Source organism: Gopherus evgoodei, chromosome 1 (genome assembly GCF_007399415.2).
Source record: "Gopherus evgoodei ecotype Sinaloan lineage chromosome 1, rGopEvg1_v1.p, whole genome shotgun sequence".
NCBI classification, from domain to species: Eukaryota; Metazoa; Chordata; order Testudines; family Testudinidae; genus Gopherus; species Gopherus evgoodei.
This window is the reverse complement of record NC_044322.1, coordinates 326,524,724-326,548,539: the sequence shown is the minus strand read 5'-3', so window position 1 is coordinate 326,548,539 and position 23,816 is coordinate 326,524,724. Positions and strand designations below refer to the sequence as shown.

Sequence of the window (23,816 nt, the reverse complement as noted above, 5' to 3'; positions counted from 1 at the left end):
TTCACAACATTTGATATCTCTTACTAATTTTTCCCGCATGTTGCAATACAATATTTTAAGGACAGCCTCATTTACCATAGTTTACCTACGAGCTGCAGGCTGGGTCTCCAGAGGTTATAATGTCTATGAGAGCTCTTTCAACAACAGAAAGAAGGGGAAAATGTCTTTTCTGGGGCTTCATTATGAAAGCAAGTCATGGAAACTGGGCTGAGTTTCCACTGAGTTTGGAGCAATTTTCATGCTGCTGTGTACTCTGTCTCTCCGCACAGCCTTCCTCTTAGAGGCCCAGAATCCCCTTTACCTTATTTGTTTTCAGGGCTAGAGAAAGCCTAGTGGCCTGCTCTCGCACTTTTCCTTTGATGCATTAGAAGGTGTCCAGATGGCCCCTTTACCAGAACTGGAATAGAGAAAGCAAGGTACAGGTGGTAGTGTATGAAATGAGGGAATTTGTAGGGGGCATTGGATGACCATGACTGGGCAGAGAGGAATGGGGAAAGGGGTGCTGCTGAGTGGTCATGACTGGATATTTGGGGCTAGGTGAGGGAACTGGAGTTCACTTGTCCCTCACTGAACGGGTTCCAGGAATTATGTTTGTTTGGACCAGAGTTGTCCTAATCTGAAGTTCTGGTTCCTCTTCATTAGAAACTATCTCTGGAAGCCACCCTGGGTATGTCTATACAGCAGCTGGGAGGTGTAAATCCCAGTTTGTAGGCTCTGCTTCTGCTAGTGAGCATGCTAAAAACAGCAGTGAGGTTGTGGCTGTGCAGGCGATGGCTCGGGCTAGCTCTCTGAATGAAATTCTGGGTATGCACTCAGGTGGCTAACCCAAGCTGCTGCTCATGCTGCTGTGGCCACACTTCTATTTTTAGTCTGCAAGTCTGAGCAGAGTTGGTGCATGTCCATCTACCCAAACTGGGAATTACACATCCCAGATGCAGAGTAGATGTTCCCAGAGTTTGTGTCAGGCTGAAGTGGAAAGAACACTCTGGGATTTGTTTTAGCGAGCTTGAGTGCCCCATCATAGAATAACTTCAGGCACCCGGTGGGAAAGTATTTTTGGGAAAGTACTAGCAGTTAAAAGTAGTTGTAACTTATTATATCAATGACCTATGTAATATTTGTCATCTACAATTACTGGACATGCGACCTTCCAAGAGTGGGTTGCAAATTTGAGCCCTTTATATTGTTACATTATTTAAAATAACAAATAAAATATGAAAAGAAAGCTATTCCCTTGTCACAACAAAAGAATTTTTAGATAAAAATGAGATGCTTATAGACATAAGACTTAAATGAAAAATATCTGAGCAGTGAAGCCATTATCATCATTAATCTTGGGGAGTGCAGGTACGTATGGGCTCCATTGAAGCTATAGGTTTCCATAGCTCTCATGACGTCACCTCAGCTTTATACCAATTAATGAATTCATGCACATTTAATTTCAGATCTACCCTCAGATCTTTCCTTCCCCTTAAAATCTGAAAGCTACTGAAATGGAAATGTATAGGTAAAATAGATAAGAAAGCCAGAATTGGTTTTCACAGTCTCCTGTGCAGTACACAGGATCAAATCTGTGTTTACTGTTAATGATAATAAGAAAATGAACATGGTGGGAGAGATTTCAGTTTTCTCTCACAGCCTGATTTTAATTGATAGGTTTGGCAAAAGAATATTTAATAAGGATCAAAAAATATTTGATTAGTTCCCCATATTTTCTAACCCACAAAGAAGTTTGAAGCAAAATCTTGTCCACAGACTCTGGCTTTGTATTTTCATGTATTTTGGGGCAAAATACTGAAAATCATTATATCTTTAAATATAATGGTTTTATTTGTAATGCTTTCTTTTAAGCAAGACTGGATCTTGCTTTCACAGTACCATGAATAGAAATAACAAAAATCTACAGATCCAAGTTTTAGGGATTTCTGCAGAGAAGTTGGAATATTTTTATTAACTCTTCTACTTGATCCCAGTTAGAGCTGCTCCCTACCTGGCTTTAATCTCTGGCCTACTGGGTTATAAAACATTTACCTGCAGCTTGACCGGTTTCTTCTGCATCTATGCTTTCTTACGGAATTGATGCCAGGGTACTGCTTTCTGATTCATCAGTCAGAATGTGTCATCCTGGATATTGTGATCCAATGGAGCAAGCAGCACCACACAAAACGAAGGACAGCCTCAAAGAAAGGGTCATGTGCAGTTGAATAAAGCACTCATCTGAGTCTAGGAGGAAGGGATTGAATTGGGTCTTCTCTCCCTTCCCTGTCTGTTTTCTGTTGTTGCAGGAGGAATTGGGAAATAATGATTTCACTATATGAAAAGAGTCATACCGTGAGCACCACAGCTACAGGGAGACTGGGCTTTGTGTTCCTTCCTTCCCCAATCAAAGTGCTAGCTTGCAGTGAGAGAGGAAATGCCATGACTGTCCTGATTCACAAAAAGGGCGAACGAGATGACCCCAGCAACTGGAGACCCATCTCCCTGTGTTCCACAATGTACAAACTGTATGCCAGCTGCCTGGCAGCCAGGATCACGGAGTGGGCAACGGCCGGGGGAGCCATCAGCCCAGCCCAGAAGGGCTTCATGACGTCGGAGGGGTGCTACGAGCATAACTTCCTGCTCCAGACCGTTCTCCAATGACCAAGAGGGCACGGAAGCAGTGCACGATAGCGTGGCTCGACCTATCCAACGCCTTCGGGTCCATCCCCCACCACCACATCTTCAGCACGCTACGGGAGTTCAGGATGCTGGAGACCTTTCTATGCCTGATCCGGGAACTCTACAAGGACTGCAGCACCATCATCTGTTCGGTAGAAGGAGAAACCGCCGAGATCCCGATCCACAGCGGCGTGAAGCAGGGCTGCCCCCTCAGCCCGATCATCTTCAACCTGGCCACGGAGCCGCTCCTGCGGGCGATCTCAGACCACGCTGACGGCTTTGACCTGCACGGCGAGATGGTGAGCGTCTTGGCCTATGCGGATGACCTGGTCCTGATTGCGGACAAACCCGAGAGGCTCCAGAACATGCTCAATACCATCAGGAGAGCCGCTGACTGGACAGGTCTCCGCTTTAACGCCAAGAAGTGCGCATCCCTCCACGTCGACGGGAGCAAGAGAAACTCGGTGCAGACAACGGAGTTCCAGATCCAGGGAGAGTCCGTCGTTCCCCTGGCAGAAGGGCAGGCGTACCAACACCTCGACACGCCAACGGGCGTCCGCGTCTGGCAGACCTCTGAGGACACCATCCAGGAGATCCTACAGGATGCTGCCAAGATCGACGCATCCCTGCTGGCGCCGTGGCAGAAGATCAACGCCCTCAACACTTTCCTGATCCCCTGCATCGCCTTCGTTTTGAGAGGTTCCGCCGTGGCAAAGGTGCCCCTCAACAAGGCGGACAACACCATCTGGCAGCTGGTTAAGCAGTGGCTGTCCCTTCCCCAGAGAGCCAGCAATGAGCTCATATACATTGCCCACAGGCACGGTGATGCCAACATCCTCCGCATGGGTGACCTCTGCGACATTGCAGTCATCACACACGCCTTCCACCTCCTGACGTGCCCGGACGCCACGGTAAAGAACGTCGCAGCGGCCACCCTATGCACCGTCATCGAGAAGCGAATTGGCAGGCCTCTGTCCGGCCCAGATGTAGCCACTTTCCTGAGCGGCTCCCTAGACGGCGAATTCGCCCGGGACGGGGGCGACATCACCTCACTGTGGTCCCGCACCCGCAACGCCACGCTCCGGCTGGGAAAACGACTGGGTTGCCGCTGGGTATGGAGCGAGGAATGGCAGGAGCTGGGAGTCCTGGTGCTGCGGATCGAGACGGAGGGCAACACCGTCATCAGCCCCGAAGCCAGAGGCGTGCTGGAGAAGTCACTGAAGGCCGCTGTCCACGCGCTCTACGTGGACACCCTGAGGAAAAAAACCCACCAGGGCAAGGCCTTTGAGGTGACCAGCAAGTGGGACTCTAGCAACCACTTTCTTCCTGCGGGCAGCTTCACCCGTTTTGCCGACTGGCGGTTCATACACCGCGCCCGCCTGAACTGCGTCCCGCTCAATGGAGCCGTCCACCACAGGAACCGAGACAAGCGCTGCAGGAAGTGCGGATACGCCCTGGAGACCTTGCCCCACATTCTGTGCAGCTGCAAACCCCACGCCAGAGCCTGGCAGCTGCGCCACAATGCCGTCCAGGACCGGCTGGTGAAGGCCATTACCCCACACCTGGGTGAGATCGCAGTCAACCACACCATCCCCGACACCGACAGCCTGCTGCGTGCGGACATCGTCGTCACGGACGAGGAACGGAAGAAGATCATCCTCGTCGATGTGACGATCCCGTTTGAGAACAGGACCCCGGCCCTCCGCGAAGCCTGAGCCCGCAAACTTGAAAAATATGCCCCCTTGGCTGACACCCTGCGGGCAAAGGGCTACGAGGTTTACACTGATGCCCTGATCGTCGGGGTGCTGGGTGCCTGGGACCCCTGTAATGAACGAGTACTTAGGGCCTGTGGGGTGGGCCATCGCTATGCACGGCTCATGAGACATTTGATGGTCTCGGACACTATCCGGTAGTCTAGGGACATTTACACAGAGCACATCACCGGCCACCGCCAATATCAGGAGTGAGCCGGCGTGGCTTCGTGCACCCACGGGGGGGGGAGGAGGCCTATAAACCCCCCACATTGAACCATATCCTCTGAGCCCTAAACACACTGAACTGGATTCCACCATGTGAGGGTCATCCTGTCCCCATTACCCAGCCTGCTTACTTATACCCATGACTGCGTATAACCCACTGTATGAGCGATGTACCCTCACTGCTTCCTTACTGCTTCCTGATCCCACCCACCGTACACCCCGCATTGGGGACCTTACAGTCTGTATATGTTATGTGCTAACCAATTTCCAAATACCAGCGTCCCCCTATACTCTGTATGTTGCCCCCAATGACCAATGCTGACGCTTCAAACTCTTTGTACCCTCTTTATTTAAATATTCTCTAATAAACTTTTAAACTTACCCCAGTGGTGGCAGCCTAACTCCTAGACTCCTATATCTTAAGGTTAGCTACTACTGTGAGACACACGGAGGATCATTTAGTATTTGCTAGCTTATTGAACTGAGCTGTCTTTGTTGTTGTTCATTTATTTTATTGATTTTTAGTGCAGCTCTTGCTGTGGCAGCCAGCCATTTATTTACACAGAAGGATAAAACTACCCACAATGCATAGTGATTAAAAAGCCACTATCCTTTCTTCAGGAATAAAATCAAACAGAAGATAAGAGTCAGACAAAAGTTAAACCAAATATATAATATTCTGTAGTTCACTAGACCTGGGCTCTGGCAGGGTGCCAGAGGAGTGAATTTTAAAGGTTGAAAAGACCATCATAAGAGAAAAGTCTGGCACTAGACATGGAGAGGCTCTTTTCCCTTTGCCCTTCAACTTGTGTAGTCCTTTGCACTTGCTTTGCGTTACTGTAAATTATGGTACAATCTACAGAAGAACAGAGAATCAGGCCCGGAGTGTTTAAGCACAGGGGCTGTCAGACTGCCTCCTAGCTGAGCTGAATGCTGCAATGGGGGTGTCATAAACAGATAGTTAAGGGTTAATGTCTCTTTTACCTGTAAAGGGTTAAGAAGCTCAGTAAACCTGGCTGACACCTGACCAGAGAACCAAACGGGGGACAAGATACTTTCAAATCTTGGTGGAGGGAAGTCTTTGTTTGTGCTTTTTGTTTTGGAAGTTGTTCGCTCTTGGGACAAAGAGGGACCAGACGTACAACCAGACTCTCCAAATCTTTCTGAATCAGTCTTTCATGTTTCAAAATTGTAAGTATAGCCAGGCAAGGCGGATTAGTCTTATGTTTGTTTTCTTTCAACTTGTGAATGCTTTTTCTTTTGCTGGAAGGATTGTTACCTCTGTTTGCTGTAACTTTGAATCTAAGGCGGGGGGGGTCCCTCTAGTCTATATGAATCTGAATACCCTGTAAAGCATTTTTCATCCTGATTACACAGAGATAATTTTTACTTTTTCTTTCTTTAATTAAAAGCTTTTTTTTTTAAGAACCTGATTGATTTTTTTCCTTGTTTTAAATCCAAGGGCTTGAGTCTAAACTCACCAGGGAAAGTCTGGGAGGAAAAAGAAGGGGGAAGGTTAAATTCTCCTTGTTTTAAGACCCAAGGGGTTTGGATCTTGGGTTCCCCAGGGAAGGTTTTGGGGGAACAGAAGGTGTGCCAGACACTAAATTCTGGCTAGTGGCAGTGTACCAGATTTAAGCTAGGAATTAAGCTTAAAAGTGATCATGCAGGTCCTCACTTTTTGGACACTAAAGTTCAAAGTGGGGGAAAAAACCTTGACAGGGGGTATGCAGTAAGGTGATCAAGAGACAGCCTTTACAAGTCTAGCAAGTTGTTCTGTGCCCTCATCTCCCACTGGCTTCAGCGGGAGTTGGTGCTTATCACCTTGCAGGGTTGGACCTGCATAGAAGAGGACACCTCAGCAATGTCTTTCTTGAAGTCAACCAGACACTAATTGAAAGCCAGCGCAATACTCAAATCATGGGTACAACATACTTGTTCACAGGGGATTCCTCCACTCAGGGCTCTAGGCAGATTTCTCTGTTAGTGGAGTAAGTTTCAGATGATATAAGACACCACCTTTACCCTAATATTAGCCAAATAATCAAACAATTTCATTAAAATCATTTGCTGTTTCCATAATCAAAACATGAAGCCTTGTTATTAATGGAACATGAGAATTTGACAAGTATGTTCAGCAGCACTGTATTAATCACAGCATCTCAATGTTCCTGGTAAAATAATTAGCAGTAAAATGCTTGACAATCTTAGCATTTAAGTAGTCATAATTAAGTTTCAGTGGTAGTGCATCACTGAGAACAATAGGCTTTGGTCACACCTATTTTAGCGCTAATGTTTCAGTATGTCTGGTGTCTGATTAAAAAACACAAGAGTTAAAACTTATTGTTAAAACTTATCTTTGCCATCTGAAAGACAAAAACTTTGTTTTTTTCAGTTGAAGCTTAGATTGGTAAAATCCAGAGAAAATTTGCAGGCAGACACAATTTTAGCAACGGATAACTCTTATAAAGAGAGCTGATCCAAACCATTTGAAGGCACTGGGGCTGCATTAGGCCCAAAGTTTGGGTTATGGGTTTGTTTCATTTGGAACGGAGAAAAACGGCAGTGACACAGTAGAGAGCAAGTGCAATCAAATCAGCAATAGCAGCTCCCAGCAACAGGGTGCTCTATGGGACAAACAGAAAGTATTACAATAGAAAAATTCCTTTTTGTGACAAGGATGGTAATAGGAATGGGAACTGGTGCAAGCACTATCCATACTCATTACACGCAAAAACCAGTTTTCTGATGGTCTTTGGTTGCAGTACCAGAAGGCTATTAGTTTTCTTTCCTTCTTTCCCCATGCCTATATGTTCTTTACTGTAGAACTGATTGGGCTAATTGGGTTATGAACTACTGTAGAGATGAGCAATATAAGACAAGACGGGGCCCCATTACAAAGTTTGGATCCACCCTTCTCCAAACCTGGGAGTGTTTGTATCCTGCATTTTGCTTTGGGCCTCTCTCTAAATGTAAGCAGAACTGTGCAAAACTAGGTGGCTCCATTTTTGTGGATTCATGCAACATTGTCTTTGGTCCTGCTCTGTGCACATTTGCATTCCGAGTTTCACTTTGAGTTTCAGACTGGAATAAAACTAGAACTTTAAAGTAAAACTCAGTGAAAAGGGCCAAGTTTTGCTTAGTTCCAAATGGAAACTGTATGAAACTACAAACTGCCTGATTTCAATCCACAGATGAGGCCCAGTTTTGAACAAACCTTGGTCACTGCTAAGCTTTGGATGAATCAGGAGCTAATTTAAAACTATGTGAGAATGTGAAATCAAGTTTAACATATTTTGTGTTTTACTGCAAATGTTTTCTAAAGCTCAGTTTTAAGTAATAATATACAGGCAGGTTTTATCTGGCCCTTGCACCAGCATACAAGGAAAAGAGAACTGTTCTCTCCGTGAGGATAAACACATCCCTCCAAAAATTGTGGAGAAATAGGAAGGCGGCAGGCACAGTATGGATGGTGCAGCCCAAACACCCACATTATGTACTTGGGAGCTCAGGGAAGACATTGGCTTCCTGAGACGCATGTCATATGGAGTTTCCCCTTTCACATTGCAGGGCTGTGTCTAAGTGGGGCAATGTAGTCCACAGTAATAAGATCCTTGGAGTGTAAATTATAACTTTTGGGGTTTAAATTATGCCAACAATAGGTTTAAGCTTACTTCAGCAATGAATGGAATCCCCTTGCCTCCTTCTCAGTCGGTAAAACACAGGGTATATTAGTTGCGTCAAATAAATGGAACCTGAAAGGAAAAACAATTAGCTGCTGAATAGTCCTATTGGCAGGAATGGCGTCTGTAATGTGCCTCATCTTCAGATTATATTAATTATTTAAAGCAGCCAACAGGCATTGATGCCATTTGTGTGTAAAATATGCATTTCATATATGTGCAAACATCTTTCCATATTAAGTTAGAAAAACCTTTCAGTTACTTTAACCATATAAGGTTACCTGGACAAATCTTAAAGCATTTTGTGGGTCAAACTCTGCTCTTAGTTATACTAATGTAAATCCAGATCAACTGGATTGATATTAGTGGCATTACTCCAGATTTAGACTGGTGTGAGTATACAATTGGGGTTTATCCACTTTTGGAGCTATTATAGTGATGTATTATTTAAATGAAGGAAGTGCTACATACCACTTCCAGTAACAAAATGCAAAATCCTTTGGACCTTATTATCCTGACAGTTGCACGCAAACAGCTCCATGGAGAATGACAACTCTACATTTAGTATGTGAGGTGTTATCAGGTTTAAAAGTGCTAGATCTGTACCCAGGTGGTAAATTGCACAGGGCACTGTTGGCTTTTTGGTGAGATTTGACACATTATCTATAGAATAACACCGATAGTTTGTGGAGTGTCCCCATGGTGTGAGTTCACACCACTTAAGCGAATCTGTTACACTTTTCATGTAATGGTGCTTTAAGTGATAGCACTGTTTGTGATCTCTAAGGGTAAAGTAGCCAATAGAAAACTTTGTTCATGAGTTGAAGAACACTCAAAATGTGCTACCGTTTGGGTTATTCTGGGCCAGCTTATTACATCTTTAATTTTCTGCTAAGGTCTGATTTACTGAGGGCATTGGCTGTAGTGAAAACAGCTGATTTGGAGATTGACATTATTGACAGATTCTTAGTACTGTATCTCACAATGATAGTCACTATGCCATAAAAACACATCCCACACGGAGATTAAATGTTGGTGGAGCTCTGTCAGGAGGTGGAATATGTTTCACTCTGCCCCATAGAGTGGGCTCAGTGTTCCTTCTGATAAAGTCACAGTATTGTCAAGCTAGAAAGAGCAATTGGAGTAAGCCATGTAGACTTGTAGGTAAAATTCTTGTTTAATAATATAAAATCCTCTATGAGAAGTAAACGTTGAACAAAGCCGCAATGAGTATTTTAATGTGCTTTTTTGAATAAGTGTTTGCCTCTGTGTTTATTACCATGGAGCCATCATCACCTTTTCTTCCCAGGCAGGCAGGAAAAGATCAGAATAGCTGTAATAAGTGATAGACAGAACACCCCCTTTGATATGGTAATTCTTCCTGTTTGTCTGTGGGGGATAGAGGTCTATTTCAAACTGGTTTCCTCGAGACACTATATTCCAATTTCCTATTTACAAAGTCCATAGCATATAAGAGTATTTGTTATGTACCATTTAATAGTATGATTAGAATTCAACTGTAATGTACAAATGTTAAAAGAAATGGTATTCAAGCTTCACTGTGGGGAAACTCATTTTCTTCCAGGCACAGGAGTCAAACACTAAATCAAATGTTTCTCATTAGATTTTGTGTTAAGCGTGTTGCCAGTTGAACAGTACTGCATGCACTGGTGCATCAGTGAATGGCATATTATTCCAGAAGCTTATGTTTATTAGACTAGATGATACAGGGCTAACCTTGTTGTCATCCTCGTTGTATATTATGTCGTCACAGACGCATTTGTTTATAATCTGAAAATGTAGGTGGTTCAGAGGCTTAATTATTTTGAGGGGAATGGAGTTTAATAAGCATTAGCTGCTTCTACCACCCACTCTTTAGTGGAAAAAAAAAGAACACTTGGCTATAATTAAATACAATCTGAGTGAAGCTTCCTTCTAATGTGCACACTGTCATGATACCATTTCCATGTTCAGTTCAGTTAGTATTTTTAAGATAATTAATGCATTTGCCTATGTATTTTCTATCGATCATACAAACATTGGTTTTTATGTTGTTTTTCCCCCCCCAGATGTACATCCAGACAACAACACTTACTGTCTCCATGAGTTTAAGTGCTTCAGTATCTCTAGGCATGCTCTACATGCCCAAGGTTTATATTATCATTTTTCATCCAGAGCAGAATATTCAAAAACGGAAGAGGAGCTTCAAGGCTGTTGTGACAGCTGCTACAATGCAAAGCAAACTGATCCAAAAAGGAAATGACAGACCAAATGGCGAGGTCAAAACTGAAGTGTGTGAAAGTCTTGACACCAACAGTAAGTCATCTGTAGACTTTCCCATGGTCAAGAGTGGGAACACTTCCTAATAGATGTACGTTGGCAAGAATGCACTCACTTTTAATTGTAAACGTTATTCTTTTCTTGGCTTGTACTGCATGAATGCAGAGACGTGTCAGAATTCAAGTACTTTTGAGCACAGGTTTGCCAACATGCAAATCTCTTTTATGGGTGACAACTGGTGATTACAAAAATAAACACATTTTGGAAAACCCAAACCTCTTTAAATGATCCGGTCTAGCTAGCACTAATTTGTTGCATCATGTTTTACTATGGCAGTCTCAGTATTAACTGACACTTCTTAGGATATATTTAGGCGAGTCATTTTCAAGACTTTTGAAAAATTATGGCTTCACATTCTACATTATTTTTTAAACTACAAATAGACATGGGTGAAAATATTCCTTCCTTAACCTTCTACCTCTGTACTAGAATTTTTTGTATAACTTGTGCATTTCCTATGGCTTATCTGTAGTCCTAAAAGGGCTGCCTGCCTTCATCTGGTGAGGACTTTGGGAAAAGAAAAGAAAAAAAAAATGTACCGCATGATCCCATCACCCAAGTCTTTGCTATAGTTTTTTATTTTGTACAAACAGTAGTGGATCCCTTTTTAAATTTACAAAAATTTATCATAAGTATCTATTTTCCAAGTATTCATTCACATATAGATTAGACACTGTATTTTTAGATTTACCAAAGGATAGAAGTGGGAAGAGAATATTTTCCACATCTGGAAGGTCTTTGAATCCTGGCACATATCTTAGGAATTGTGAAATTATTATAACTTCCAAACAGCAGCATGTCATAAATAGAGCTGAGTGAATGTTTTCTGTACTCAGCCTTTTTTAGTGACAATCGCAGATTCAGTGAACCAAAACATTTAGTGAATGCATACTGGCTTTGCCAAAATTGTTTGGAAACTTTAAAAAATTCCAAACTGTTTCATTTTGACATTTTCTAAATGGACCCTTTTGATTTTTTAGTTTGAAATGACTTTTCCTTTAATTGTATTTTTAAAAAATTAAAAACATAAAATGGTCAAAACTGAAATTAAACATTTAAATTTTATTAAAATATAATGTTTCATTCTGCCCCAAACAAATTTTATTTTACTCTGATTCACCAATAATTTTGTTTGTTGGGTCAACCTAAAATATTGTTTTTAATATTTTAATTTTTTTGGAATTGCCAGCAAATTGAAATTTTTTTCCCCCCAACTCTAGTAATAAAGCCTGATTAACCATACTTCTGAACAAAAAAAATAAAACAAACGTTTTGAATAAAGCCAGTGATTCCCCTTTCCCAAATCCAGTGGTAATAGAACATACATTTATATGTTGGAGTTAGAGCTTCAGTGAAATAGTAGTTCCTGTTATGGTTAAGGACTAATTCCTCCCATTGTGCTGCAGATGGATCCTCTAGAGTTTTCTGAATTATTATTACTCCTCAGGTTGAAGGAAAATTGAATAATAATATTTTGCTTGTACACACCGACAAACCACTGCACATAGGATTGTGAAAGTTATTAGACCAAATCCTGAGGTTTGTACTCACTCCTTTCATGTGGAACTCCTAATGAATTCAGTCAGAGTTCACCAGAGTGAAGTACAATGTAAAAAGTGAGTGAGTATCTTAGATTTGTTCCATAACTCATTTGTTGGAGGATACTGGGTACAGATTATCTTTTAAAAATTCAGTAATTCGCCTGCTAAACTTATGGCCATTCGAAAGTGTGTAACTACCAGCTGAAGCAATGGAGCCACTGCCTTTGGATTTCCATAGTTTCATATTACAACCTATAACAGAGAGGGAAATAATGATGAAATTCTCTGTAGATCAGATGTCAGCGTGTAAATATGAAACCCCCTACATCTCTTACAATTCTTCATAAGTGCCAAAAGAAAATGGAGGGGGGGAGAGAAAGAGTTTCCTTGCTGAGTTGGCAAACTGATCAACATCAGAGGAAAAGGTCAAATATAGTTCCACAATGGGGTGCAGACAGAGATAAGAAAGCCCTGCGTACCTGAGATTTATCAGCTGTACCTAATGAAAAAGAAATGCTGTGTCTAGTATTCTTTTAACTATGACTATGCATAATTCATGAAAACAGCTGCCACTGGAAGCAAGTCTGCTTTCTCCAGCAGTGTGACACACCCAGGGAAGTATCAATTTACCGTATTCTAAACCTGATTTAACACTAGCGCACCTATATAATTTTCAAGCGCCTCAGTAGTACATCTCTTCAAGGCTTTGATCCATGTACTGTTATGCTCCATAAGTAAGTATTCAAAAAAAAATCAACAAGTTCCCATTCTAGAGAGCTAGCCTCATGTAATTGAGCTGGCTTGGCTAAAAGAATGGGCTATTAGGTTTTCAAAAAACATACTATATCCATTAGATTTTGTTAACTTTCCTCTTTTCTGCCAAAATAACTATTGTCAAAAAGCTTTTGAGGCTGCAGTGAAGGATACATTAAAATAAACCATTTCTCCTAGATCAGCTGTAATAACTCCCAAAATACAGAAAAATGTTTCTTTGAACTGACATCTGTAAGCCAGTCTCAAATTGTTATTAGGTGATCACAGTTCCAACATGTAAGTCTTACCTAGAGAATAGCAGGCTGTCACTCACACTCCAAAAATGGAGAAAGTTACAGAATGTACAAAATCAGAGTATCGCTAGCACTCCAGAAATGGAGAGAGAAGTTTCCCTTCCCTTACCTAATTGACGATGGTGATGCTGATGATGACAACAACCACCACAGCTTACTATCAAAGCACAAACAGGAAGAAGTGAATTTGTTCGCTGATTTTTGGGAGGCATCAATGATGCCTTCTGGGATTTCTTATTTAAAGATATGCAGCCAAAATCTGATTCCATTTATATATATGTTAAAGTAAAGGGAACTGTTTGCATGTGTCTGAGGACAAAATTTGCCACTTGAAGAGGCAGGAGGGCAACAGAGAAATCAGGAGGCACAATACATCAGGATAACTACAAAAGGATTCAAGTAGTAGAGGGGTAACCGTGTTAGTCTGGAACTATAAAAGCAACAAAGAGTCCTGTGGCACCTTCTAGACTAACAGACATTTTGGAGCATGAGCTTTCGTGGGTGAATACCACGTGCATCCGATGAAGTGGGTATTCACCCACGAAAGCTCATGCTCCAAAACGTCTGTTAGTCTATAAGGTGCCACAGGACTCTTTGCTGCTTTTACAAAAGGATTATATACTCAACTGCTGTAAAACATGGACTTTGATGAAGCTATACCAATTTATACAAGTTCAGAATCTGGCCCAGAAGGCTTGATTCAGCAGCCTAGATGCAGAAGTAATTTCTGTTGAAATCAAAGGAAGATTTTTTCTTTCAAAAGGTCTGCAGGATCAGATCCAAAGCAGGGATCAGGTGTGCCTGATCAGTCACAAGCAGGGAGTGAGCAGACAGGGCAGAGTGAAAGTCAGCATGTGGTCAAGTGAACACTAGGCAATAAACAGAGGGACAAGGAGGTTAATATCGGGTAGTCACCAAATTTGGTTTTCTTTTCTCCGACTCTTCTCATTCTGATGATTCCTCTGACAAGATCTGTATTATTCTTGCTGTCTTTCTCAGGTGCCTTTTTGGTTTTTTCATTGTCCTGAATATTTTGATTTTTTCCATAGTCCACCTTTTTATCATTCTGTTTTCTGTTCTGCTTGCTCTCTGCCTTTTTCTTTTTCTTAGTGTCCTTGTTTCTGCTGCATTTTCTCCCCCCCAACGCCGCTCTTTTTTGCAATTCCTTACTTGCTCTCCTCCACACACACACACTTTTTCTCTCTAAATTATTCTTCTTCCTCCTATGGTTTTTATATACCGAGTGTTGTTTTATTTTTTATTTGCCCTTCTTATTCTTTGTCTTCTGTCTTGTTTGTTTATATTTTACTCACTACAGCCATTTACTCTTTTGTTATTTTTCCCTTTTGGGTGCCCTTATTCTGTGCTTTAGCTCTGTCCTTTATATCTTAACATTTCTTGGGTCCATCTCTTTTAATCTGTGCCCCTACTCTCCTGTGCTTGACCATTCACCAATCATTTTTTCCCTGTCAAAATCACTCTTCTAGGCACATGTGCTGAAATCCTGGCCCCACTGAAGTCAATGGCAAAACTCATAGATTTCAATGGGGCCAGGATTTCACCAAGAGACTGTACCAAAGCTATTTGCTTCAGACAACAGAAAAAAAAAGCAAGATAAATTACACATAACTCTTGAGATCTGGGAGTAGAACCCTTATCCTTCAGTTCTATAAAGGAGAAACCACTACTGCTTGAGCTAAATGAGATCTCTCCGTCTGCAGTCATGTACAAATCTCATATATTACAGCATCACTCACTGGTGTTTAGTTTCTGCCTAACAGGGCTCCCTAGGTGGCTTGATTAAACAGGAGTTCTTAGTCTTCATTCAACCTCCATTCATCCAAATGCACCAGACCTTTGCAGAGAACAAGAGATGACCTAGGGGCTTAAATGATCTCTGTTGAAGCTTCCATGCTACTCCCATTAATGGCAGGCCAAGCAGTCCTCTACTTTAGCTTCTTTTGGGCTGGGATCAAAAGACATTGTACCTAACAGAGCACTCTAGATGGCTCACATCAGAATCTTCTTCTCCCACAACAGGTAATAGTGAATCTCAGGTGCTCCTCACCCCTCGTCCTCTTTCCAGGCACCGAGGGGCCAGGTATTCCAGCCCTTTCCAATGCTGATTGTTTCCATTAGCTTCTCTATTCAGCAGTCATTGTGTCAGCTGATTCACTATTACGTTCTCTGTTAATTTTTACCCCCATTCTTTTGTGTTTCATTCCTTTGTTTCTTTCTTCATGTTTGTTTACTTTTCTGCCCTCTCTGTTTGATGTTTGTGATTTCACTCTCTGTTTTTGCTCTGTGTTTGTGTAAACGGGTGCGACTCACCCCCACGGCGCCTCCTGCTGGTCACTTTAGGAATTAGCTCAGGTTCCAGTGGAGCACCCTCTGCAGGCCAGTGATCCACCTTGTTTCCTGCTACAGGCCCCGTGTCCCTCCCTGGACCCTGGTGCCCCTTTTTATGTGGGGTTCTGCCCCCTGGCAGCAACCCCTTTTCCTTAGGGGTTTCTCCTCCCTGGGAACCCCCCGACCCTCTATCCCCACTTTGCTTCAGTGTAGGCTACTGCCAGTCATTGTCTAGCCCCACACCCTGGGGAAGACTGCAGTATCAGCCACTCATCATCAGCAAAGGGGTTTGGACCTGCTGTCTTGGCCTACCCCTGGGTTGCACCATACAACCCCAGTACCTCCTGGCCTAATTCTAGGCTGCAGCCTGGGGTTTTCCAGGCAGGAGCTCCCCAGCTCCACTGCCTTTCCCCAGCCCTGCTTTATTCTAGGTACCTTGTCAGTTCTATGCAGCCAGGCCCTTCTCCCTCTACAGGCAGAGGAAGACTGTCTAGGCTCGGGGCTTTTCTGCCCTTATATAAGGGCCTGTTTCTCAGTTTGGGGCGTGGCCCCAGCTGCTGCCACTTTCCCAATCAGCCCAGCCTAAAAGCCTGCTTTCTCCAGCCCCAGCCCTTATCCAGGGCTGTTTCCACCCCTTCAGGGCAGGAGCAGGAGCAGGAGCAGGAGCAGGGTAAGCACCCTGATACCGGGAGCGCTCTGTATCAGCTTGGGCTGCCCTGCTTGCTGGAGCTCCTTCTCCCTTCCTGGGCTGCTGCTGCTGTTGCTGTTGGCTGAAGTGCTCCCCTCCTGGACTGCTGCTACTGCTGCTGACCGCGGGGTGGGGGGGCCCTGTGGGCCAGCCCCCACTCCTCCACCTCCGGAGGGAGAAGCCAGGACCCCACCACCACCACCGCTGCTACCACCTGCGTGGGGTCCTTCCTGCCTGGCCGCCTGGGTTGTTGGGGGAGGAGCCGCTGCTGCTGGAGCTGTGTTTGCCTGGGGAGCTGCTGGAGCCTGGAGGCGCGTGAGGCCTGAGAGGACCACCGGCTTCTGGGGGAGCGCACAGGGAGACCCTGAAGACCACTGTGGAGGGGGCCCTCAGGAACTGAGTAACTCTTTGACTGTGCTCTAGTGGTGGGGGTGTAGACTGTGTTTGTGGGGGCACAGGGGGTGTGGCGTGGAGCCTGCCCCCTGGTCCATCTGTGCCCCCCCCCCAACCCCCACCACCACCGTTGCCCCCTCCACCACCCCCACGGACTGCTTACCATCTGCCTCAGTCCCCACCTCTGGGACTCAGCTGCTTGCCTGGCCAGCCACGCCCTTTTTCCACCATTTGGGCCTCCAGCAGCAGCCAGCCACACCTTTAGCCCCTGCACAAGTGCTCGTGGGTGCACGCACCCCCCCAGCCCCCTCCCCAACCTGACCCCTTCCCCTCCGTGTCAGGCCCCCCAGCCTTTCCCCTTGTTGCCTGCCCCATTGCCCCTTGTAGCCTTCTACCCATCCACTCCCAGCTTCAGTTTGTTTGCCTGCCCCACCCGTCCCCCTTTGTAGCCTTGTTTGTCCTGCCTCAGCCCCGCAACCGGCCCCTTGGTCCCTCTGCCCCACTCCCAGCCTTGTTGAGCCCCTTCCCTACTGCCCCTTCGCCCTGTTCGCCCCCCCCCTCGTGCGCCTGTACCCTTCTCGTGCGCTTGTGCCCCCCATTTGAGTTTTCCCCTCTGGCGCTGCACCCCCCAATTGCTTTTGTATCCCTTCCCTCCCCTAGTGCGGCTAGAGGAGCCGGTTTTCCCTCCCGTGTCCAGTGACTGATCCCCGCCCCCGAGTCCTTGCTTGGCCCCTTATCTGCCCCCCCCCATTTTTGCACCCTCCTCCCCTGCCTGCAGCCTAGCGGGGAGGAGTGGTTGCCCTGCTTCCCCTCCCCTCCCTTTCTCCGGTGTTTCCCCTCCCTCCCTACTCGTCATGGCGGGGGACGCAGCGGATGGGACCCCTGGGACGACCCCTGTCCCCCCTGCCCACCCTGCTCCCTCAACGACCCCCCCACTCCCTACCGCCGCCGCTGCTGCCGGACCGCCTGCCACCGCTCTCGCTGCGGCGCCGGCAGCGGCGGGTGCAGGGGTGTCCTCTGCTGCTGCCACGTCCCTCGCCCCCTCTGCTTCTGGGGGACCCCCTCCGGCTGGCGGGAAGGGCCAGGGCAAGAAGAAGGGAAAGGGCCCCGCTAGGAAACCTAAGCCCTCCATGGCGGAGCCTGTCGCCTCTGCCGCGGCCCCACCACCGGCCGCGGCGCCCCTCCCCGCTGTTCCCTCCACCAGCTCTGCGGGTGCCCCTCCCCCAGCCCCCAGGGCATACGCCCAGGTGGTGGCGGCCCCCCCGCCTGCCGCTTCGTCATCTCCCCAGGCTGCCGCCTCCGCTACCATCTATAGCGGCCGGGGCCCCTTCCCCACCTTGACCAGGAAGCACGGCGTCCGTTGCCTCCTGGTGCCCGCCTCGCCCCGCGTGGAGACCTACGTGCGGGCGTTGGCGAGGGTGGTGGGGCCCACGGCTATCGTGGCGGCCTCCAAGATGTATGGCAAGGTCGTCTTCTTCCTTGCCTCGGAGGCCGCCGCCCAGGAGGCGGTGGAGAAGGGCCTGGCGGTGGGGGGTGTGTTCGTCCCCCTGGAGCCGCTGGAGGACCTGGGGGTCCGTATCACCCTGACCTCTGTCCCCCCCTTCCTCCCCAATGCCGCCCTATTGCCTGTCCTCTCAACTCTAGGGAAGCCCATTTCAGTGGTGAGCCCTCTCCCCTTGGGCTGCAAGGACCCCGCCCTCCGTCACGTCCTCTCGTTCCGCCGGCAGGTGCAGCTTCAACTGCCGCCGGCGGTGCGTGGCGGAGAGGCGCTCGAGGGGTCCTTCCTGGTCCCCTATCAGGGGGCCCATTACCGGGTGCACTATTCCGCGGGGGAGGCCCGGTGCTACCTCTGCCGGGCGAGGGGGCACGTCCGGAGGGACTGCCCCTTGGCTCGGCTTGGAGGAGCGCCCGGGACCCCCGAGCCCCGGCAGGGTGCCGGCCCCGTCATCGCCGGCACCCCTGACCGCCCGGTACCCAGGGCCGCCCCTCCTCCTCCTCCATCCATCACTGCTCCCGCTCGGGCTGCAGGGGTACCTCCCTCGGCATGCCCAGACGAGCGGGTGGGCCCTGCCTCCGCTGCCTGCACTCTGGCGGGGCCTGTGGAGGAGGGTGTGGCAGGGGTATTGCCGGGCGTGGGAGAGGGCCCTCCCCAGGGGGTATCTTCCCTTCCTCCCGCTGTCCCACCAGTGCCCCTCCAGGTCCACGACCCACCAGCCCTGCCCTCTGACCCGACCCCTGACACCCAGTCCGTGAGCGACGCCATGGAGGGCTGGACCCAGGTCCAGGGTAGGCGGGGCAAGCGGAAGGCTCGAGCTCCGCTCTTACCACCTGATGCGGGAGCCCCCTGTAAGACCAGAAAGGGGGCCACGGATGCCGAGCCTTCCGCCGTGCCCTCGGGGTCGGCCCGTCCGCCAGTTCCGGCCAGGGAAGTCGTGGCGGCACCAGAGGGTTCCACCGTCCCTCCTCTGCAACCCCCCTCTGTGGCGGCCTCGGATTTGGTCCCCCCTGCTCCATTGCCTCCTGCGCCCCCTGCACCAGTCGGGGCGCTTGTTGCCTCCGGCTCCAGCGGGGAGGACCCCGGGGTGGTGGGAGGTGAGCACCCCTCCATATTTGAGGATATCGAGGCCCTGGGTCTGACCCCGGTTACCCAGGGGGAGGATGACCCTCCGCCAGCGGGCCTCGACCTAGCCGTCCTCACCCCAGCTCCCCTCTCCCCGTGTTCCCTCCTCCTGGCCGCTGCATCCGCTCCCGCCTCCGGGGGACCCCTGGACTCCCCGTCCTGCCTGGCCGTGGTTGGCGCCCCGCTGACGGCCGCCGAGCCCGTTGAGGCGACGGCTGGTGCCCCACGGCCGGGAGACGGGCTCACGGGGATATCCCTCGGTGGTGCGGAGCACCCGCATCCCTTCCCGGGCGGGAGCCCCACCGACGGTGTTTCATCTCCCGATGCCGTGGCTAGCGCGCCTACCACCGAGCCTGAGCCCGGCATCGTTGGGGACCCCCTCCCTGCCCCTCTGATCTCCGCGCCTGGCCGTGAGGAGCACGCTCCTGACGGTTCAGAGCCTGCGGTCCCGGATCCCACCTCTGTCCCCATCCCTGACCTCGGCCCCGCCCTTGGCCTTGACCCCGTCCCTGTCCCCTCCACTGCCCCTGTTGTTATTGCCGCCCCTGGGGCTGTCCCCTTCCCTTTTCCGGAGGGTGACCCCCAGCGGGCGGGCTTTACGTTTTGCTGTCCCGACCCCCTCGGGGCTGCACTCTTCCCTCCGCCGCCCCCCGTCGAGCCGGGCTCTGTGGCGGACCTTGTGGCGCCGGCCCATCGGGCGCCACGTCGGGGGTCCGCCCCTTGCCTTCCCGTCCCCATGGGCCACGAGGTTGTCCCAGAAGCCCCACTAGTGGGTCACCAGGGGCCAGGGGCCCCACCCCCCCACGCGCTGCGAGAGGAGCTGCGGGAGTTCCTGGAAGACGTCAGGGGCTCCCGCAACAAGGTGGCGCTTGCTCTCCAGCGCTGGGGGGATTTCCATCAGCTCCTCCGGGCCGCGAGGGCCCTCATGGGGGAGGGCAAGAGGACCGGGAAGCAGGGTGCCGCGACTTACCAGCGGGTCCGCGGCTTCCGTGACTCCTTGCTCACCTTCGGGGTGGGTCACGGTTTGCTGCGCGGCCCACTGGGGGCCGTGGGCGTCCCTGCCGGCGAGGATCCCCCCCAGCCCTCCTCATGGCGCCCATCATCTTTGCCTCATTGAACACCCGGAGCTGTAGGGTGGGTTTCCGCAGGAGCCAGGTGCTCTCCTTCCTTCAGGAGGGGGGGTACTCTGTGATTTTCCTGCAGGAGACCCACACGGATCCGGCCGCCGAAGCCAGCTGGCGGCTGGAGTGGGGGGACGGGGTCTACTTCAGCCACCTTTCCACCCGTAGTGCTGGAGTGGCTACCCTGTTCTCCCCCGACCTACGGCCGGAGGTGCTGGGGGTTGCCGAGGCTGTGCCGGGCCGCCTGCTGCACCTCCGGGTCCGCTTGGAGGGGCTCGTGGTGAACCTCGTGAACGTCTATGCCCCGACATCGGCCCCGGAGCGGTTGCCGTTCTATCAGCAGGCGTCCGCCTTCCTCGGCTCCCTGGATCCTCGTGAGTGCCTGGTCCTGGGTGGGGACTTCAACATCATCCTGGAGGAGCGGGACCGCTCGGGGACCGAGCAGAGCCAGGCCGCCGCGGACGTCCTCCGGGAGATCGTCAACCATCACCCCCTGGTGGACGTCTGGCGCGACCACCACCCGGACGATGTCACCACGTTCACCTATGTCCGGGTAGGAGCCCATCGGTCGTGCCACTCCCGGTTGGACCGCATCTACATGTCGCGATTCCACCTTTCACGGGCCCTGTCCTCCAGCGTCCGGCCGGCCCCTTTTTCTGACCACCACCTCGTCACCGTGACGGCCTCTCTCAGTGCGGAGAGGCCGGGGCCGGCCTACTGGCACTTCAACAACAGCTTACTGGAGGATGCGGGCTTCGTGGCGTCCTTCCGGGAGTTCTGGCTGGCCTGGCGAGGGCAGCGGCGTACCTTTCCCTCGGCACGGCGCTGGTGGGATGTGGGGAAGGTGCGCGCCCGGCTCTTCTGCCGCGACTACACCCGGGGCGTCAGCCGACGGAGAGATGCGGCGATAGAGCAGTTGGAACGGGAGGTCTTAGAGCTGGAGAGGCGTCTGGCTGCCAGCCCCGAGGATCCATCCCTGTGCGGAGCGTGCCAGGAGAAGCGGGAGGAGCTCTGGGTCCTCGAGGACCATCGGGCTCGGGGCGCCTTTGTTCGCTCCCGCATCCTCCTCCTTCGGGAGATGGATTGCGGCTCCCACTTCTTCTACACCCTGGAGAAACGGGGGAGGGGCCAAGAAGCACGTCACCTGCCTTCTGGCGGAGGACGTCACCCCCCTCACGGATCCGGCGGAGATGTGCGAGAGGGCCCGGACCTTCTACGTGCACCTTTTCTCCCTGGATCTGACCGATCCTGCCACTCGCAGAGTGCTTTGGGACGGGCTCCCGATGCTCAGCGTGGGCGCCCGGGATCGGCTAGAGCTGCCTCTCTCTCTGGCCGAGTTCTCGGACGCCCTCCGTCGCATGCCCACCAACAAGTCTCCGGGCATGGACGGGCTGACCGTGGAGTTCTACCGCGTGTTCTGGGACATCCTCAGCCCAGACCTGGCCAGCGTCTGGGCCGAGTCCTTGCAGGGTGGGGTCCTCCCTCTCTCGTGCAGGCGAGCTGTGCTCGCCTTATTGCCGAAGAAGGGGGACCTCCGCGATTTACGGAATTGGCGTCCCGTCTCGCTCCACAGCACGGACTACAAAATCATCGCCAAGGCTATCTCGCTGCGGCTGGGGTCCGTGCTGGAGGACGTGATCCACCCAGACCAGACCTACACCGTCCTGGGCTGTAGTATCTTCGATAACCTCTATCTGGTCCGGGATCTCTTAGAGCTTGGGTGCAGGGATGGTCTGTTGTTCGCCCTCCTGTCCCTGGATCAGGAGAAGGCGTTCGACAGGGTGGACCACGGGTACCTCCTGGGCACTCTGCGAGCGTTGGGCTTCGGGTCCCAGTTTGTGGGTTTTCTCCAGGTGCTGTACGCTTCCGCAGAGTGTCTGGTCAGGCTCAACTGGACCCTGACCGAACCGGTCAGCTTCGGGCGGGGAGTGCGGCAGGGGTGCCCCCTCTCGGGCCAGCTGTACGCTCTGGCCATCGAGCCCTTCCTCTGTCTCCTCCGCAGGAGGTTGATGGGATTGGTGCTTCGGGAGCCGGAGCTGTGGCTGGTCCTGTCGGCGTACGCCGACGATGTGCTCCTCGTGGTCCAGGACCCGGGCGACTTGGCGCGGGTGGAGGCTTGCCAGGCGGTGTACTCGGAGGCCTCCTCCGCCCGGGTCAACTGGGTCAAGAGCTCTGGCCTGGTGGTCAGGGACGGGTGGCAGGCAGGCTCCCTCCCACCCGCGCTTCAGGCCATCCGGTGGAGCGCGGGTCCGCTGCTCTATCTCAGCGTTTACCTTTCCGCCACGCATCCGTCTCCACTGGAGAACTGGCACAGTTTGCAGGGCAGGGTGGCGGAGCGGCTCCGGAAATGGACAGGACTCCTCCGGTGCCTTTTCCTTCGAGGGAGGGCACTGGTGCTCAACCAACTGGTCCTGTCCATGCTCTGGTACCAGCTCAGCACCCTGGTCCCAGCCCCGGGTCTCCTGGCCGACCTCCGGAAGGTGGTTCTGGAGTTCTTTTGGCCAGGACTGCACTGGGTCCCTGCAGGGGTACTCCACCTGCCCCTGGAGGAGGGAGGGCAGGGTCTGAAGTGCCTGCGCACTCAGGTCCATGTCTTCCGCCTCCAGGCACTGCAGAGGCTCCTTTATGGTGCGGGTAGTCCAGCATGGAGAGCCCTGGCACAGGCCTTCCTGCGCCGCTTCTGAGGGCTCCGATACGACCGGCAGCTCCTTTATCTCGAACCGAGGGGTCTTCTGCGAGACCTCTCTGGGCTGCCGGTCTTCTACCAGGACCTCCTCCGGACCTGGAAGCTGTTCTCTGTGACCAGGTCCGTGGCAGCCACCGAGGGGGCTGACCTCCTCGCGGAGCCCCTGCTACACAATCCCCAGCTTCGTGTGGAGGTGGCGGAGTCCCCCGCGGTGCGCCAGAGGCTGGTCCTGGCGGGAGCCACCAGGGTCGGAGACCTCCTGGACTACGACTGGGGAGGCTGGCTGGATCCCCAGACGCTCGCTCACCGCATGGGGCTCTCCAGACCTTGCACTCCCCGGCGTGTACTCCAGGAGGTGGAAGCCGCTTTGCCGCCCGCTGCTCGGGCCTATCTCGACCGGGTCCTGCGGGAGGGCACGCCCCGCCCACCCCCCACCCCAAGCCCTCCGGACCTTTTCATCGGGCCCCTGCCCCGTAGGCCCGACCGCCCCCCCCGTCCCTTCTCCGCAAGCCGGCTGCACGACCTGCAGCCGGTACGTTTCCAAACCGCGCCGAGGAAACAGCTCTACACGCTCGTGCTCCACACCCTTCACCTCCTCACCCTCGTGTCCCGCCCTGATACGAAGTGGCGGGACCTCCTGCCACCTCTGGAGGGTGAGGAGCCCCGGTGGGCCAGCCTCTACTCCACCCTG

The 23,816-nt window shown here is 50.9% G+C and overlaps 1 protein-coding gene across 3 annotated transcripts in view; it reads left to right on the top strand.

Moving 5' to 3' along the window:
* The window catches only part of GRM8 (glutamate metabotropic receptor 8), a 534,221-nt gene that overhangs the window by 504,628 nt on the left and 5,777 nt on the right, over window positions 1-23,816 (top strand). For 2 of the 3 annotated variants that reach the window (XM_030549177.1, XM_030549178.1), the window contains exon 10: window positions 10,390-10,691. In XM_030549177.1, coding sequence (XP_030405037.1) covers window positions 10,390-10,686 — 297 coding nt within the window. In that variant the 3' untranslated portion in view covers window positions 10,687-10,691. The remainder of the gene's footprint in view (window positions 1-10,389; window positions 10,692-23,816) is intronic. The other variant, XM_030549179.1, reaches the window with a different exon arrangement.